Source organism: Peromyscus maniculatus, chromosome 7 (genome assembly GCF_049852395.1).
Source record: "Peromyscus maniculatus bairdii isolate BWxNUB_F1_BW_parent chromosome 7, HU_Pman_BW_mat_3.1, whole genome shotgun sequence".
Classification (NCBI taxonomy): domain Eukaryota; kingdom Metazoa; phylum Chordata; class Mammalia; order Rodentia; family Cricetidae; genus Peromyscus; species Peromyscus maniculatus.
This window is the reverse complement of record NC_134858.1, coordinates 60,591,447-60,606,277: the sequence shown is the minus strand read 5'-3', so window position 1 is coordinate 60,606,277 and position 14,831 is coordinate 60,591,447. Positions and strand designations below refer to the sequence as shown.

Below are 14,831 nucleotides of genomic sequence, written 5' to 3'. Positions count from 1 at the left end.
TTCCCATCTCAGGGTTAGAGTAAGAGCAAATGAAGCCGTACATGGCAGGGATGACTTAGCTCAGTCTGGCATACAGCAAGTGCCAAGTGTGGTCTACCACAATTGTTGTCTCTTCTTTGAAAGGATTTACCAGCATGTGCTGCTCCTCACCGTTTGTTCTGCATCCCATATCTTCATGTTCCTCCTGCTCAAGAGCAGTAATAGTTCTGACTCTTCGTTCAGTCCCATCGTAGACCCAGCATCACTTTCCAGGGTGAGGGGAGAATGTTGTCTTCAGACTCCAAGAGTCCATTCTCCCACAGTGTTCCCCATATGTGGACCATAACATGTGTGGACTGCAGATAGGACCTGAGATCCATGACTTAGAAAAAGGGTTTTATTACTGTGTACTATGAAGGAATTGGGGAGAGGGTGAAAGATCTAGCTCAGGAGGAGAGTACTTGCCTTTCTCATGGCAGGCTCTAGAGTCAAGCCCTGGCCCCACAAAGCCAGGAATAAATAAAGTTTGGAGGAAAGGGGCATTGAGAGGCCCGGGCCTGTGTCTTTAATATTAACCTGACAAAAGTCTCCTATTGATCAGCAAGAAGGGGAAGCCATATATTGTACCTCCTGCAAGCTGAATCGTGAGACTCCAGACAGCAGCTGCCACCTACGATAGCTAATTGTGCTGCTTAATTTTATTTAGGGCTTTGGCAAGAATGTTTGGATGACTACCCTTTATTCTATGATGGAGTGCTTAAAGGAACTTTGCTATTGCAGTGAGGTTTTTCTCCTAAGTGCATTCCTGTTGTGTGTAGATGACTCTTAATGCGGTGTCACCACAGACTGTATTTAATTGTACCTGCTGTTCTCACTCATTAGAGTGCAGTCCCTAAGAAATAACTGGAGAGATATATCAAGTGGTGTCTTTTCATACGACAATTAAACTTAATGAAGGAATATTGCCGAAGAGCCCCGTCCAGGGCTGGGAGAGCGTCTGAGAGTGGAGACCTCCGCCACGTGTCCCCTGGGTCCTGATGAATGGAGGGAGGACAGCAAAGAAAAGTTTAGTTCTGCTGCTGACCCGGTCTCACAACAGAGCTGTGTGGCACATTTTACAACTGACTGACGCTTCCTTAAGAATTACATCATGCGTGCTGACGAGATGGCTCAGTGGGTAAAGGAGCTTCTCACCAAGCCTGATGGCCTGAGTTTGATCCCTGGGACCCACATGGTGGAAGGAGAGAACCCACTCCTGCAAGTTGTCCTCTGCCCTCCACAAGTGCACTGTGGTACATGCGTGTGTGCTCATGCGTGCACACACTAGATAAATACAAAGAATTGTACCATGCCTGCTTTTAAAATGACCCAGGCTAGCTAGGGTTTCTATTGTTGTGAAGAGACACCATGACCATGGAAACTCGCAGAAAGGAAAACATTTAATTGGGGCTCGCTTACAGTTTCAGAGGTTTAGTCCATTATCATCATGGCAGGACATGGCAGCATGCAGGCAGACACGGTAGTGGAGAAGCTGACACACTTCTCCAACAAGGCCACGCCTACTCCAACAAAGCCACACCTCCTAATAGTGCCACTCCCTCTGAGCTTAGGGGGCCAGTTACATTCAAACCACCACACCCAGTGAAGCTCACCCCTGAAAGACCAAGCAAGCCAATATTATAAACACAATGGGAAGGGAGCAGCAGGTGCCATCACCAACATCTCTGGCAAACAGCTCACACAGAGGTCGCTATCTGGCTGTGTGGCTTCCTTTTCGGACAAAAGTGTACACTCTAAACTGAGTCAGTTTCCCCCAAAACTGCTCCGACCGGGAGTCAGCTCCTTAGTCCCTGTTCAAACTTTGATCCCTGTGTCCAGGGCCACCTTTAGGCCTGCAGCCAAACCCTGACCCCAGTGGTGTGTGGGGCGGAGCTGACAGGGGACGCCCTGTGAAGGGCTGCAGCCAGCTCTGCTTCTGAGGGCTCAGCCTTGATCAGCAAGCCCCAGCTTACTGCTGTTGGTGTCTTCTGTAATGGCTAATTGATGCCGCCTGTGTAAAGATCCAGTTTCCTGTGTGAGGCAGTTATGGGCGGCAACATGGGTCGTGTCGACATGATACCAATTTCCACAGTCAATTTGGTCAATTCAGTGGAAGGGGAAAAAAAAAATCAGACCATCCTGAAAATCAGAACAGTTACGGGAGGTTACTGAGGCAGCCATGGTCGCCTGACTGAGCTTCTCATGCTTGACCAGTTGATTTTATATTTTGTAGACACAGACTTGGTCATTTGGGAAAATCTCAAATATATAAAAATGACACTTTAAAATTAGTACCTTTTTAAAATACTATTAATAATCATTGTGGTTACCTAGGCTTTTTTAAAAATGCATACCAGCTTTAAAGAGGAAGCAGCCATTGTACTATTTATATATAATTAAGAGTGGTTACATGGTGTCTGTCTCCTACCTTGTCACAAATGGGAAAGTGACCACCGTGGCCGGAAAGTATCTGCAAAACTATGGATTATCAACTAGTTTTCTGGGAAACAGTGCGCTACTGATCAGTTGCGTTTTGAGGCTTTTTTAAAAATAACTTTATTGATATATTATTTATACACTAAGAAAGACACACATTTTAAGGATGCGATTCAAAAATGAGCTAAATAATTTTATACTGTTATGTAACTATTGCTGTAATCTAGTTCTGGAATAGTCCATCACCCTACCAAAAACGTCTCCATACCCATTCACAGTCAGTCCCTGCCACAGGCCCTGCCTGTGTCCCGGGTCCTTGTCATCCTCCCATCCCCTGGCCCTGCCCCACTCTCCAGGGAACACTAATCTATCTTCTGACTGTGTAGATTTGCCTTTTCTGGACATAAGTAGATCCATATGAACTGGTGTGCCTTGCTCTTTTTAGTTTCTGTAACATTTAGTTAGGTTGATCGATGTTACAACGTTTGTCAGCCATCCATTCCTCTTTATTGCAGAATACTATTATATATGTATATATAGAGAGAATGTAGTTCATTCATTTACTAGTGGAGGGAGGGGCATTTGTAATTGTATATGGTTTGGGACTGTTAGGAATAATTCTGCTGCTATTTGCATACATGTCTGTTTTTTTTTTTTAATTTATGTTGGTGGTTTTTATTTTTAAGGTAGGTTCTCACCATGTAGCCCAGGCTGGTCCAGTACTTGTTATGTAGCCCAGGCTGGCTGCAAACTTGAAGCAGGCCTCCTGCCATAGCCTTCTACCTGCTAAGACTATAGGCATGTGTTGCCCTGTGCAGCATGCATATGTCTTTGTAAGATTCTGGGTTTTGTTTTGTTTTGTTTTGTTTTTTGGTTGTTGTTGTTGAATAGACACCAGGGAGTGGAATTAGTATCTGTCTTTAAATCTCTGTATGGCAGCCATTCAGACAATCTCGGAGTTTAAGAACTTGTCATTTATCATTGCTGTACAGTATGCGGTCTGTGTTACTACCTGGGGTTTCATGTTTTGCTAAAGACAGGGTAGCATTGAGACCACACAGTTTTGTGGTCATTTATTTGAGACAGGACCTCACAATTACCAAGGCTGGATTTAAATTCCTAGGCTCTAGCCATCCTCCTGCCTCAGGTTTCCAAGTAGGTGGGACTTGCTGACTTATTAGCCATATGGCTTATGTTTAATTTTTAAAGACATTTTAGTTTTTATTCATTTATAGACTCCTGCTGAGGGTGAGGGCAGGAAGCTTGATGTGGTCCTCAGCACGACCCAAGACACCATTTGCAAACTCTTACATTCTTCCTGTTCTGGGTATTTTTTTCTCCCACCCATCTAAACACTTCACATTATTGGTCAGAAGTGCTGAGAGCCACCCCTCATCTACTTGACACTCCTGCAGATCACATTTATGGCATCATTACTAAAAAGTCCAGCTCACTGGGAAGTCTAGTTGAGGGACTGGGGAAATATTTTGACAAGAGACACCTGATGTGACTGGGTAATTGTTGATTCCTCTGTCGCTCCAGTGGAACAGCACCTGCCATTCTTGAAGAACCTGCTCGCTTTGAGCTAGAACCTCACTTAGGACTTGGGTCTGGCACAGTACCTTAGACAGTCCACATCCTGACTTCCTGGAGTGGGAGTTGTCATGGCCCGTTCCTCAGCAGTAGCTCACAATACGTATAGTGCATTGAAGAGTTGGGAACATCCACTCACAGACGATGCATTGTGCATTGAGCACTTGGCTCTGTGCCAGGCAGTGCTGAGCACAGTCTCACTCAAGTCCCACACCAATTTTATCACTATGGGAATATCCAGATACAATCAGATCCCGGCCTGATCAGGTTGATAGCTGATCTTCCTGCTCTCAAAAAGTTGCCAGTGCGAGTTCAGGGTGGTCTGAGGATTCATGCGACTGGACTTAGCCCTGCTCAGAGCTTTAATGACTTGTGTGGTGCAGTCCATGTGCAGGGCTGATGAGCAGGTCTTAGATGAATTCCATCGGCCGCTTTGCATAGCATCCCCCTACTTCCCCTGAGAGGATCTGACACAGAATCTACCACTGTTTGCTACAAAAGCCCATCCATAACAAGTGATCTAGAACACTGGGCATTAAAATGAGCCACTTTGCATTTACCTTTATCTCACTTTCTCCAGCATGATACCAACTTCTTGGAAATCAGACTTTGAAGCAGGTAACACAAGCAAATGACATCTCATGCTTAATGCTAATGGGTTTGGAGTTGGTTTTCTTTCCATTAAAGATTTTACACAGCACTAATACAAGCATCGCTTTCTTCAAAGGCATGAAACGAACCCGTAATTCCAGGCTTCTACATCCTCATTTGTATTTTCTTTGAGAAGATGCCTCAGTTAAAATCAATGCCCTACCATTCATTTAAGCTCCCTTGCCTTCAATAAAACTAATTGATAAACCCTAATAATTAATGGCCTGATTAAACCAAAATGACTTACATCTGCCCTGATGGTTCCTATTTATAATCAGTCACTTTAATGACTCATCTTTTCTGTGCATTGCTTACAGAAGGCAGGCTGTGATATGTCTAGGTGAGCTGCAGGAAAAGCTGCGGGCTTTCTCTTGCTTTTATTTTCTATAACTTGACATTACATTAAAATAAACACATACATAACTGTCTCCTCTAAAGTAATCTTTATACCCAGTCAAATGTCTGTTACGTTTTGGAAAACAGAAAAATTATCTCAGTATTTCTGGAGTTCTTCCTGGGAGGTGTAGAATTTACGTGTTTGATATGAAAATTTGATGTAGTATGGACAGTGACTAGGCTTGTTGATAACTCAGCCATAAGGTAGATATTATAAAACAGCATAAAGGAGAACTAAAGTTGGGGGAGCTATTCTTGACCAACATTTAAATTCTGTTGCTTGGATCCAAATTTAACTTAATTTAACAACTGAAGCCCAAATGTAATCTATATCCCTTGTATCTTTTTTTTTTTTTTTTTTTTTTTTTTTTTTTGGTTTTTCGAGACAGGGTTTCTCTGTGTAGCTTTGCGCCTTTCCTGGAGCTCACTTGGTAGCCCAGGCTGGCCTCGAACTCACAGAGATCCACCTGGCTCTGCCTCCCGAGTGCTGGGATTAAAGGCGTGCGCCACCACCGCCCGGCTTATCCCTTGTATCTTTAAAACAGTGCTTCACAACATATGAGTCAAGACCCCTTTTGGGGGGTCTAATGACCATTTCAAAGGGGTCACCGAAGATATCTACATTACATTTTGTAACAATAACAAAATTACAAGTAGCAACGAAAATAATTTTGTTAGGGTCACTATAACATGAGGAACTGACCTGTATTAAACTGTTGCAGCATTGGAAAGGTTGAGAAGCACTGTTTTGAAAGGTTTGAGTTGGCTTGTGCTGTAAGGTCAAAACAATGGATTAGGGACTAGAATAAAATCCTTCAATGAGGACCAGTGAGATGCTCAGTGAATGAAAGGTCAAAACAATGGATTAGGGACTAGAATAAAATCCTTCAATGAGGACCAGTGAGATGCTCAGTGAATGAAAGCACTTGCTGCCAAACCCGATGACCTGCGTTCCATCACTGGGACTCACATGGGGGAAGGAAAGAACCGACTCCAGAAAGTTCACAGGCACACACATGCGTGCACATAAGCTCGCACCCTGCACTGCATCACACTGCATCGCACTGCACTGATGAACTCACAGTGGTGGCCCGTACAAGATCAATCCAGTCAACATTCTGGCATGGCTAGAAGGGCTCATGAGGCCCCACCTCTAGCCGAGGAGCTATTGGCAATTGGGGGGCCAGTTTTCTTCAGGAGTATGGCCCCAGCAGATTGTTGGTGCTCCAGGCTTCAGTGGATGGCCCTGCAACCATGCCCATATAGCACATACAGGCAGCACTAATAGGATTCAATGGGTTTAAATTTAAAAAAAAAAAAATGAAGTTGGGAGGGGCACGTGGTTGGAGGGGAACCTACGGGAGGTAGAGGGGAGTAGAGAGGGGTGATATGATCACGATACACTGTATTTATCTATAAAATTATCAAAGAATGAATTAAAATGAAAAAGAGTCTCTGAGTATAATGACAGATACGTACCTGAACACCAGTCAGCCCGCTTCTTAACAAATGTAACCGCAGATTTTGGAATTTCTAATGTGTGAGGAATAGCAAACTGGTAATGACAGAAGCCTCCCAGTGGTGGCCCACGGCTGAAGGTCAGGGCCGTGTGGGCTGCGGCAGAACACAGCCAACCTTGAAGGGAGATGGAAATGTCTCTTGTCTCAGTTATGGTCACCTGGTGGCTATACATCTGTCAGACTCTCAAACAACATGCCAAGTGGTTACAGTGAAACTGGTTTTTAAAGAGGAATTAAGGGACTCCAAAAATTAACAAAATAAAACAAATCATTCTTGATATAGTCTTAACTTTGCAGACATTTACTCAGAAGCAAAGAAAAGTGAGTTCCTTTGGTCTTTTCTCAATGCTGACTTGAATCCAGACTCTAGTGAACTGGTTTCTGATTTCATCTCTCTGAGATGGAACCCAGAAAGCATCAGGTTTTAAAAGCACAGCTAGGCTTGGGAGCCAGTTAGTTGCATGACTTGCTGTATTTGTAAGAACCATACTGTTTGTTCAGAAGGAAAATGACAGAGAATGCAGAAGTTGTACTTTGTTTCCTGAGCAGTCTTTAGGGAAGTATTAGCAGCTCCTAGATAGCTGTGGGTATGACTTCAGAGGCCAGAGGTGGGGTCCAACTCGCGCTTCTCACCATATCTTTACATGGTGAAGTAACAGTAAGTATTGTGTGAACATTTGTAAGTAACTGTGGACTTGTCTCACAATGAAGACTGTCATTTAGGAATGTACCCATTCTAAAGAATGTTCTATTGAGTCAAATGCATGCTTCTTCTAGCTGAGCGGCCCTTATTCACTCACTGTAGCTTCAAGAAATGTTTCCTATGTCTACCAAATACCGCTCCAGACATGGAGTGAGAAGTGTACATTCATGGAGCTTGCCTCCCCTAGCAGAAGAACAGGAAGTGTGAATTTCCATGTAAAGATCAACAAAGGGGAGGGGAAGGGAGCCTTAGCTCGTGAGGCTGCATCACAGTAACATTCAAGCAGGAATTTAAGGATAATGAAGGAGCTAGCTAGGCATGAATGAGGGGCCAGAACGTTCTAGGCTTAGGAGCCACTGGCAGATGAGCAAGAATGGGCAGGGCAGGAGGTACAGAGGTGGCGCCAGCTCGTGCTCAGCCCTAGACGCTAATGGAAGGACCTTGTGTTTCTGGTTGATTTGGGAAGCCCTCAGTAGTTTTGGACAGAGAATGGGCAATGCTGGCATGGGTCTTAAAGAATCACTTTTTTGTTGCGTTGAACACAGATTGTAGAAGTATAATCAGTAGCCCCTGGGAAAATGCATACACTGGTCTGCTGAGAATGTTTCCTTAACGTCAAGTTGTTTTTATAAAGTCTACTTACTGTGCTTTGGAATTATTTTCTACTTTGATTTATAACATTGACTGTAAAAAGTAATGTTTTTTCCACTGCAGACCTAGAAGCTAAACTGTTACAAGCCAAGTCCAAAGTCGCATGGCAAACTTGCATGGTCAAAAAGACCGAAGTATAGCTTTGTCTCCAACTGAATCCATTGACTTCGTGAAAGGAATCTATTATGTTCAGATTATGCTTTAAGATGTTACTTGAAAGGGGGGCATTTATGTTAGTAAGTTTAATGTAGTTTTAAAAACATCTCCCAGTGAGCAAGACCCTGTGTGCAAAGGGAATAGATATGAAGATGTGTGGAGCTTATTCCAACCCTGTGAATTTATTTCTTGTGGTGATGATACTAGAGCAGTAAATGCCTAGTGAAGTGTGACATGCTCAGTTCCAAACAAGTGCTGCAGTCAATGCCGTAAAAATTCAAAGAAGTCATGATGGTGGCATGGAAAGTTTGTGCAGCAGGGAGGCAGGTACTTGTGGTAGCCAAATTCATTTTAAGTTCAAACTGTAAGACAGTAGATGATGCAAGTTTAAAATATTTTAAGTTGAGGGCCTATAATAAGAATTTGGTTTGCAGAGTAAAGGCAGGTTAAATCGAATTTAAGATGAGCTTCAGTTCAGCAAAGGATGACTGGGACATCTCTGGCTGGCTGTGCCATGCCCTACTGACTGCTGAGGCACACTTGAAGGTCAACGGAGGACCAGGTGTGCTGATGCCTACTGTAATCCGAGCACTTAGGAGGCTGAGGCTGGAGGACCACAGATGTCCTGATTAGTGTTTGTTTGTTTGTTTTGTTTTGTTGTCAAATTGACAAAACCTAGGAAGAGAAAACCTCAGCTGAGAAAATGCCTCCATCAGACTGTCCTTTAGACAATCATTCTTGGTAGACTGATGTGGGCGGGCCCAGCCCACTGTAGGTGGTACCACCCCTGGGCAGGTGGTCCTGGATTATGTAAGAAAGCAGACTGAGTAAGACTAGTGAGCAAGCCAATAAGTAGCATTCCCCTATGGTTTCTGCTTCTGTCCTGCCTCCAAATTCCTGCTTGAGCTGAGCCCTGGCTTCCCTCAATGATGTAAGCTGTAGGATGAAATATACCCTTCCTCCCCAAGCTGCTTTTGGTCATGGTGTTTATCACAGCAAGAGAAACAAACCAGGACAAATAGAGTCCAGCCCAGGCTACATAGCAAGACTCTGTCTTAACAACAGACAGCAACAACAACAACAACAACAACAACAACAACAACACACACACACACACACACTTCTATTCTGTCAAGGAATATATTTAACTTCATCTTTAAGGAGAGAAATGATGTGGTCAGTAGCATACGTAAGGGTTAAAATGGTAGTGTTGTAAGAAGTATATGGGAATCAGGAAAAATAGGGGTTGAGAGCTAGTTGGCAAGGGCTCATGCCAACCTGTGTATACCAACTTAAACCCAAAGAGTCCCTCCCCACCTCAGCTTTCATTATAATGCGCTTGGCTTGAAGGACAGACCACAGAGACAGCTTCCACAGTTTACTTATCGCTAAACCATCCACATGAAGATCATCCCATGTGCTCATGGCTTCCGTTCATCTTACTTTCTCCTTTCCTTGAGCATCATCACTGCCTGTCCATCTTCCAGGAGCTGGCGATGAGGCAGTCAGCAGGAGATTCAAGTTCCTGCTTCCATGTAGTTTGCCTTCTGGTGTCAGACAATACTGAATAAGCCAGTGTGTAAGAAATCCCCCCTGTCAGTTTCTGAGTTGGAACTTGAAACTTGAGTTAAATACATACTCTTAGCAAGATAATTTGATGGGATACCCTACTGCAGGCTAGAAGATTAAAGAAGATTAAATTCATCTGCAGAATTATTTTTTAGATATATTGCCAAAACTATGGCCACTATTTTAGGCTAGGCAAGGATACTGGGTCTAACTAGCTGCCTGTACTAGACTTCTTTACTATTCAAGATGACCTGTTAAAGCACACGCTGTTTGTTCCATCAACAGTGGTGTGCTCTTGCCTTTCTTGGTGGTTTTTCTGACTTCCCTGAATTCCAGAAAAGGCTTATTGTCACTGGTGATGCTCGCAGGAACCCTCTGTGTCATTATTTACCGACTGACTGCCTTGGCAGAGCTATGCCAGTTCTTATGATAACTGTAACAGTAGTCAGAAGTGACATTGGGAGGGATAAATGAAGGTTCATACATGCACACACATGCGCACACACATGCGCACACACGTACACACACATCTTCAGTCAATTTCTGAGAATTATCTGAAGTAGCATTTGTCACTAAGACACAGGTCATGGTTTCCCTCAGTGAGGACCTGTTAGCAGTGATGGGTGGGTGGAGTTTGTTTTTGTTCCCCTCCCTTTGGCTTTACTACTTCTTAGATGGGAGCCCTAACTTAGAGCACACACTCACAGTGTAAACGAGCCCTTTTTGTGAATAGACATTATAAAAGGCTGCTCTTTCTGAGAAAGTATGGGGCTAGGCTGGTGGGGTATTTCCTATTGTTGAAAGTCAAGGTTTGAGTGGACTTTCGTTTGACTAGGTTTGGACTTTCTGCTTCCAGATAAAAGCTTTGTAATAAATTTGTGGTTCGAGTGTGGGCGGACCTAGGATGCCGCTTCTGCAGTGTTATATGGTGCACACGTGTGCTTTTGAAAACAAGCTGTATCCACATGGAGTTGGTCACAGGCTTTTCTGATTCCTTTTAGATGTGAAGCCCTCCAACATGCTAGTCAACACAGGCGGACAGGTCAAGCTGTGTGACTTCGGCGTCAGCACGCAGGTAGGTCTTTTTTCTGCTCAGCCTGCCCTGTGGATTGAAAATCACCTAGGTTCCAGACAAACAGGAACTGTGCGTCTGCTTGTCGCTGGGCACATGTTATTCATTTTTAATCTCTGAGCGAGTTTCCTTCATCAGAATATGATTGTTCATTGTTTAATGACAGTAAAAACTGCTGATATTGTAATTACTACTTACAAATAGCAAACTTCATTGCTATGCAGCTTGACTATGAAAGCGCTCTGGCCAGACAAAAGGGAGGACAGCGAGGGAGCCGTGCCTGGGGAGCCCAACTGGCCCACAATAAAAATTAATATTGGGAGCAACAATGGTGGAGGGCCATTACAATATGCAGCACCAATTTTAATTAATTTCCATTTGGGGCCTCCCCTGAGAACCCCAGTGATAGTGACCCATGCGCGTGCTGTGGTGTTGATTTGAATTGCAGCCACCTTCCCTCCCATCCAAACACGAAGACCAAAGCGAAGGTCAGCTTCGCATTATGAGTTGTCAAAGTCTGTTATCCCTCCAGCCTCTTTAGTTCATCTCGTCCTGGGAGCGCGGCGGGGGGGGGGGGGGGGGGGGGGGGGGGGGGCTCCATTCACATCTTGAGCCATCTGACTGAAAGATGAGGGTGTTCAAATTCTACTTCAAATTGACTTTTTATTTCAGGCGGGTTTGGGGCACTAAAGCGCTGAGCATCACGCTTAAGTGAATTGTTTAAGGTTAGCTGCTATAAACCGTAATGCTGTGTGCTTGTTTAAATTGGAAATCACATCCAAAAGAAAAGAGAGATTTAATCATTTTTAATGCCTTTGTGGATGAATTTGTTCCCTTTTACATAATTTTTAGTTGATTTATAGGAGTGCTGATTGTAGGTTAAATGGGGAATAATTGCCCATTTTATTTCCACATTATCTTTATATTGTTCTAACAGACCATTTTGTCTCATAGCTGGTGAATTCTATAGCCAAGACGTATGTTGGAACAAATGCTTATATGGCAGTAAGTAAACTTATGCAAAAATAACATTTAAAGCCAACATCTTTATCTTTATGTACTTGGAAATGTATAATTCTTAAATTAATTCTACCACTGTAGACTAGTAAGTCATAAATTACAAAGTCAATCCAGTTGCTTTCCAGTTTGCAGCTCTTCTGAGAACATGCCAGGCTTTGTGCTTGACTATCAACTTATCTGACTTCGGTGACTCAACTGGTTGGTTCAAGTGTGAAATTGCTGAGTTTTGAAGTTTAATCCTACAGAAAAATTGCACTTGATAGCGTATTGACTGCTTTTCCACACCGCTTATTTAATTAACCCTAATAAACCCTAATATATGTCAAGGCATCAGTCAGTAACATCGGTTGTTTGTTCTGAGGATAGGAACATGCCTTGTCACCAGATCCAAGTTAAATTCCTGATGTGGCGGGTCTGAACCTGTGGATCTCCCAATGTTCTGCACTTAGTATCCTCTACAATGTATAGCTCTGTATTTTTCCTTAGTTGTTCAAGTCATGCAGATATCATAAGTTGTTCCATTTCTTTTTCTTACCATTTCAAACAAGAGAGCTTATTTGTGGCTATAAACATCTTGAGTTTGTTGGTTTTCTTAACCCCTGCAAGAGTTGGTGGGAGTGGAAGGAACCAAGGAAAAGGCTTTTCTGGTATCATTTTCAGAGTCTGTTTTTTTTTTTTTTGTTGTTGTTGTTGTTATTTTTTATTTTCACCCCTCTCCCTTTCCTTTCTTCCCCTCTAGAGTCTGCTTTTTATTTCAGTGTTTAGGATTGGTTTTTACTATGATGGTTCCAGATTTATGTAAGTAATCCCTCTCAGGCTAAGGAGATGTTGTTGGTATCACACACTTAGAAGATTTTAGTATGGGTATATCATGGATCTTTTAAAAAATGTTTTATATTTTTATTACTTATTGGGAGGTGCTGTGTAGATGTAGATATCCACCATGTGGGTCCTGAGGGTCCAGCACAGGGTGTCAGGCTCAGAGACTGGCGCTCTTATGGACAGAGCTGTCCTGCCAGAGTCGTGGACCTTATTTTCAGTATTGTTTTTGTCCCTGTGTTATCACCATTAAAAGATCTTTGATATAGGCAGAACCTGGGTCTTCACCTTGCTATTCTTCGAACAATACAAAGCATTTCATTTTCTTTCAAATGGTCCAAATAGTTTATTTTGGTTTCCATTGCCTTTAAGAAAATTCATATTTTTTTTCTCTAATTAAATGTGGAAAAAGTAGATCAGTTATTAAAGTTATTGTGTCTGCTTTTTAAACGTTAGTCTCCTCCATGGCTCTCCCAGGGTCAATGACATTGGTGAGTCACTCTTCTAGTTAATAAAACCCTACTGAATGTCAGTCAGCCTCTATGAATTATGAAAATACCCTGACTTGAAAAGGAAAAAAAGCTATCCATGAAACAACTTCTCAACTGCCCATCATGTTCTTGGTAGCTTTAAATTGCTCTGATAATTAAATTGCATCACATCTGAGCTACAAATCCAGATTACAGTTGTCTTTCCCAGGTGTACATTAAAGAAATTACTTTTTTCCCTTTTTGTTTATGGATGAATGTGATGCGTCCATATGTTAATTGAAAGTGTGAGGATTAAAATTATGAAATGTTAGCTCAGATTGGCAAAGCTGAAATTGCTTTGTTTCTTGGGTGAGTGAATTCTAGTCATCAGCTTTGTAGTTCAAGCTGCAGAAAGCCTAAGATGCCAGGGAGGAAAACAATGAAAGTCTGAGAGGAAGAGCTAGAGCTTTGCAATTCCGTAGGCTCTGGTTGGCCAAGTACTTGCCAAAGGCTGGCCATGGGGGAGCCTGGAAACAGCCCTCCATTACTGTAGTCTGGTGTTGACCCAACTGCTGTCTATGCTGCTAGTCTCTTGGAAGAAGGGTTGGGCTCTTTGGCTTTATGTAAACCCCTGCCTGCTGTATCCTGTTTTAGCTCTTGTAGTCTAGGTTTTAGGTTCCACATGGGATTCTATGCCAAATGTTACCAAACTATAACTCCTGGTTCTCTGTCTGCTTTGTTCACTTGCTTTTTACTTCTTTCTTTATTATTTATTTATATATTTATAATATTTATTAACTATTTTAAAGTTTTTGTTTGTTTGTTTATTTGATTTCGAGACAAGGTCTCTCTGTGCAGCTCTGGCTGGCCTGGAACTCACAGAGATCCGCCTGCCTCTGTGTCCCAGGTGCTGGGGTTAAAGGGTGCACCACCATGCCCAGCCCAGGTCTGTTTTGTGAGTCCAGTTTTACTGGAATGTGGCAAGGCTGTTAGTTTAGGGCTGGGTGTGGCTTCAGCAGCACACAACAGCAGCTCAGCAGTTGTACAATTGCATGCATCCATCCCTATGTGAACATTGTTTCCAGGCTGGCCTTTCCAGGAAAAACAAAAAACAAACAAATATTTTCCAGCCCCTGGTGTATGCCAGTAAAGCACATCTCAAGTACCTTCTGCTACATGAGCTGTTTCCACTGAACACGTCCCATGCTGTGAATCAGAGGAGACACTGGTGAAACTGGAAAGACACCTTCATATATGGCACTTTTGCACATGGCATAATTGAGTCTTTAGTTGAACCAAGCATAACATAGAAATTAGAAGGCTACACTATATAGTTGTAATGGTTATAATAGGATGTACAGAAGCTACTTACAGCCTGGACGGTGGTGGCGCACACCTTTAATCCCAGCAGAGCCAGGCGGATCTCTGTGAGTTCAATGCCAGCCTGGTTTACAGAGTGAGATCCAGGACAGGCACCAAAACTACACAGTGGAAACCCTGTCTTGGAAAAAAAAAAAAAAAGGCACTTACAAACATGCTAAATGAGCTAGAGTAGTGTGCATAGGCAGAGACTCAGGAGGAGAGGGCAGGGCTGGACAGACAGCAGGTGAGAGCATGCATGGCACAGCTGTGAAGACCAGAGTTTGGATCCAGGTACTCCTGCACTGAGCTGGGCTGCTGTCTGTTCTCCTCGTGACCCCAGCACGGGGAGGCAGAGTCAGGAGGGTTTCCTGGGCCGTGGCACACGTGGGCTGCAA

The 14,831-nt window shown here is 43.2% G+C and overlaps 1 protein-coding gene across 5 annotated transcripts in view; it reads left to right on the top strand.

The window, feature by feature from the left end:
* Map2k5 (mitogen-activated protein kinase kinase 5) overlaps positions 1 to 14,831 on the top strand; it is a 236,642-nt gene that overhangs the window by 118,000 nt on the left and 103,811 nt on the right. For all 5 annotated transcript variants that reach the window (XM_006971444.4, XM_016003408.3, XM_016003402.3 and 2 more), the window contains exons 14-15: positions 10,695 to 10,768; positions 11,720 to 11,770. In XM_006971444.4, coding sequence (XP_006971506.1) covers positions 10,695 to 10,768; positions 11,720 to 11,770 — 125 coding nt within the window. The remainder of the gene's footprint in view (positions 1 to 10,694; positions 10,769 to 11,719; positions 11,771 to 14,831) is intronic.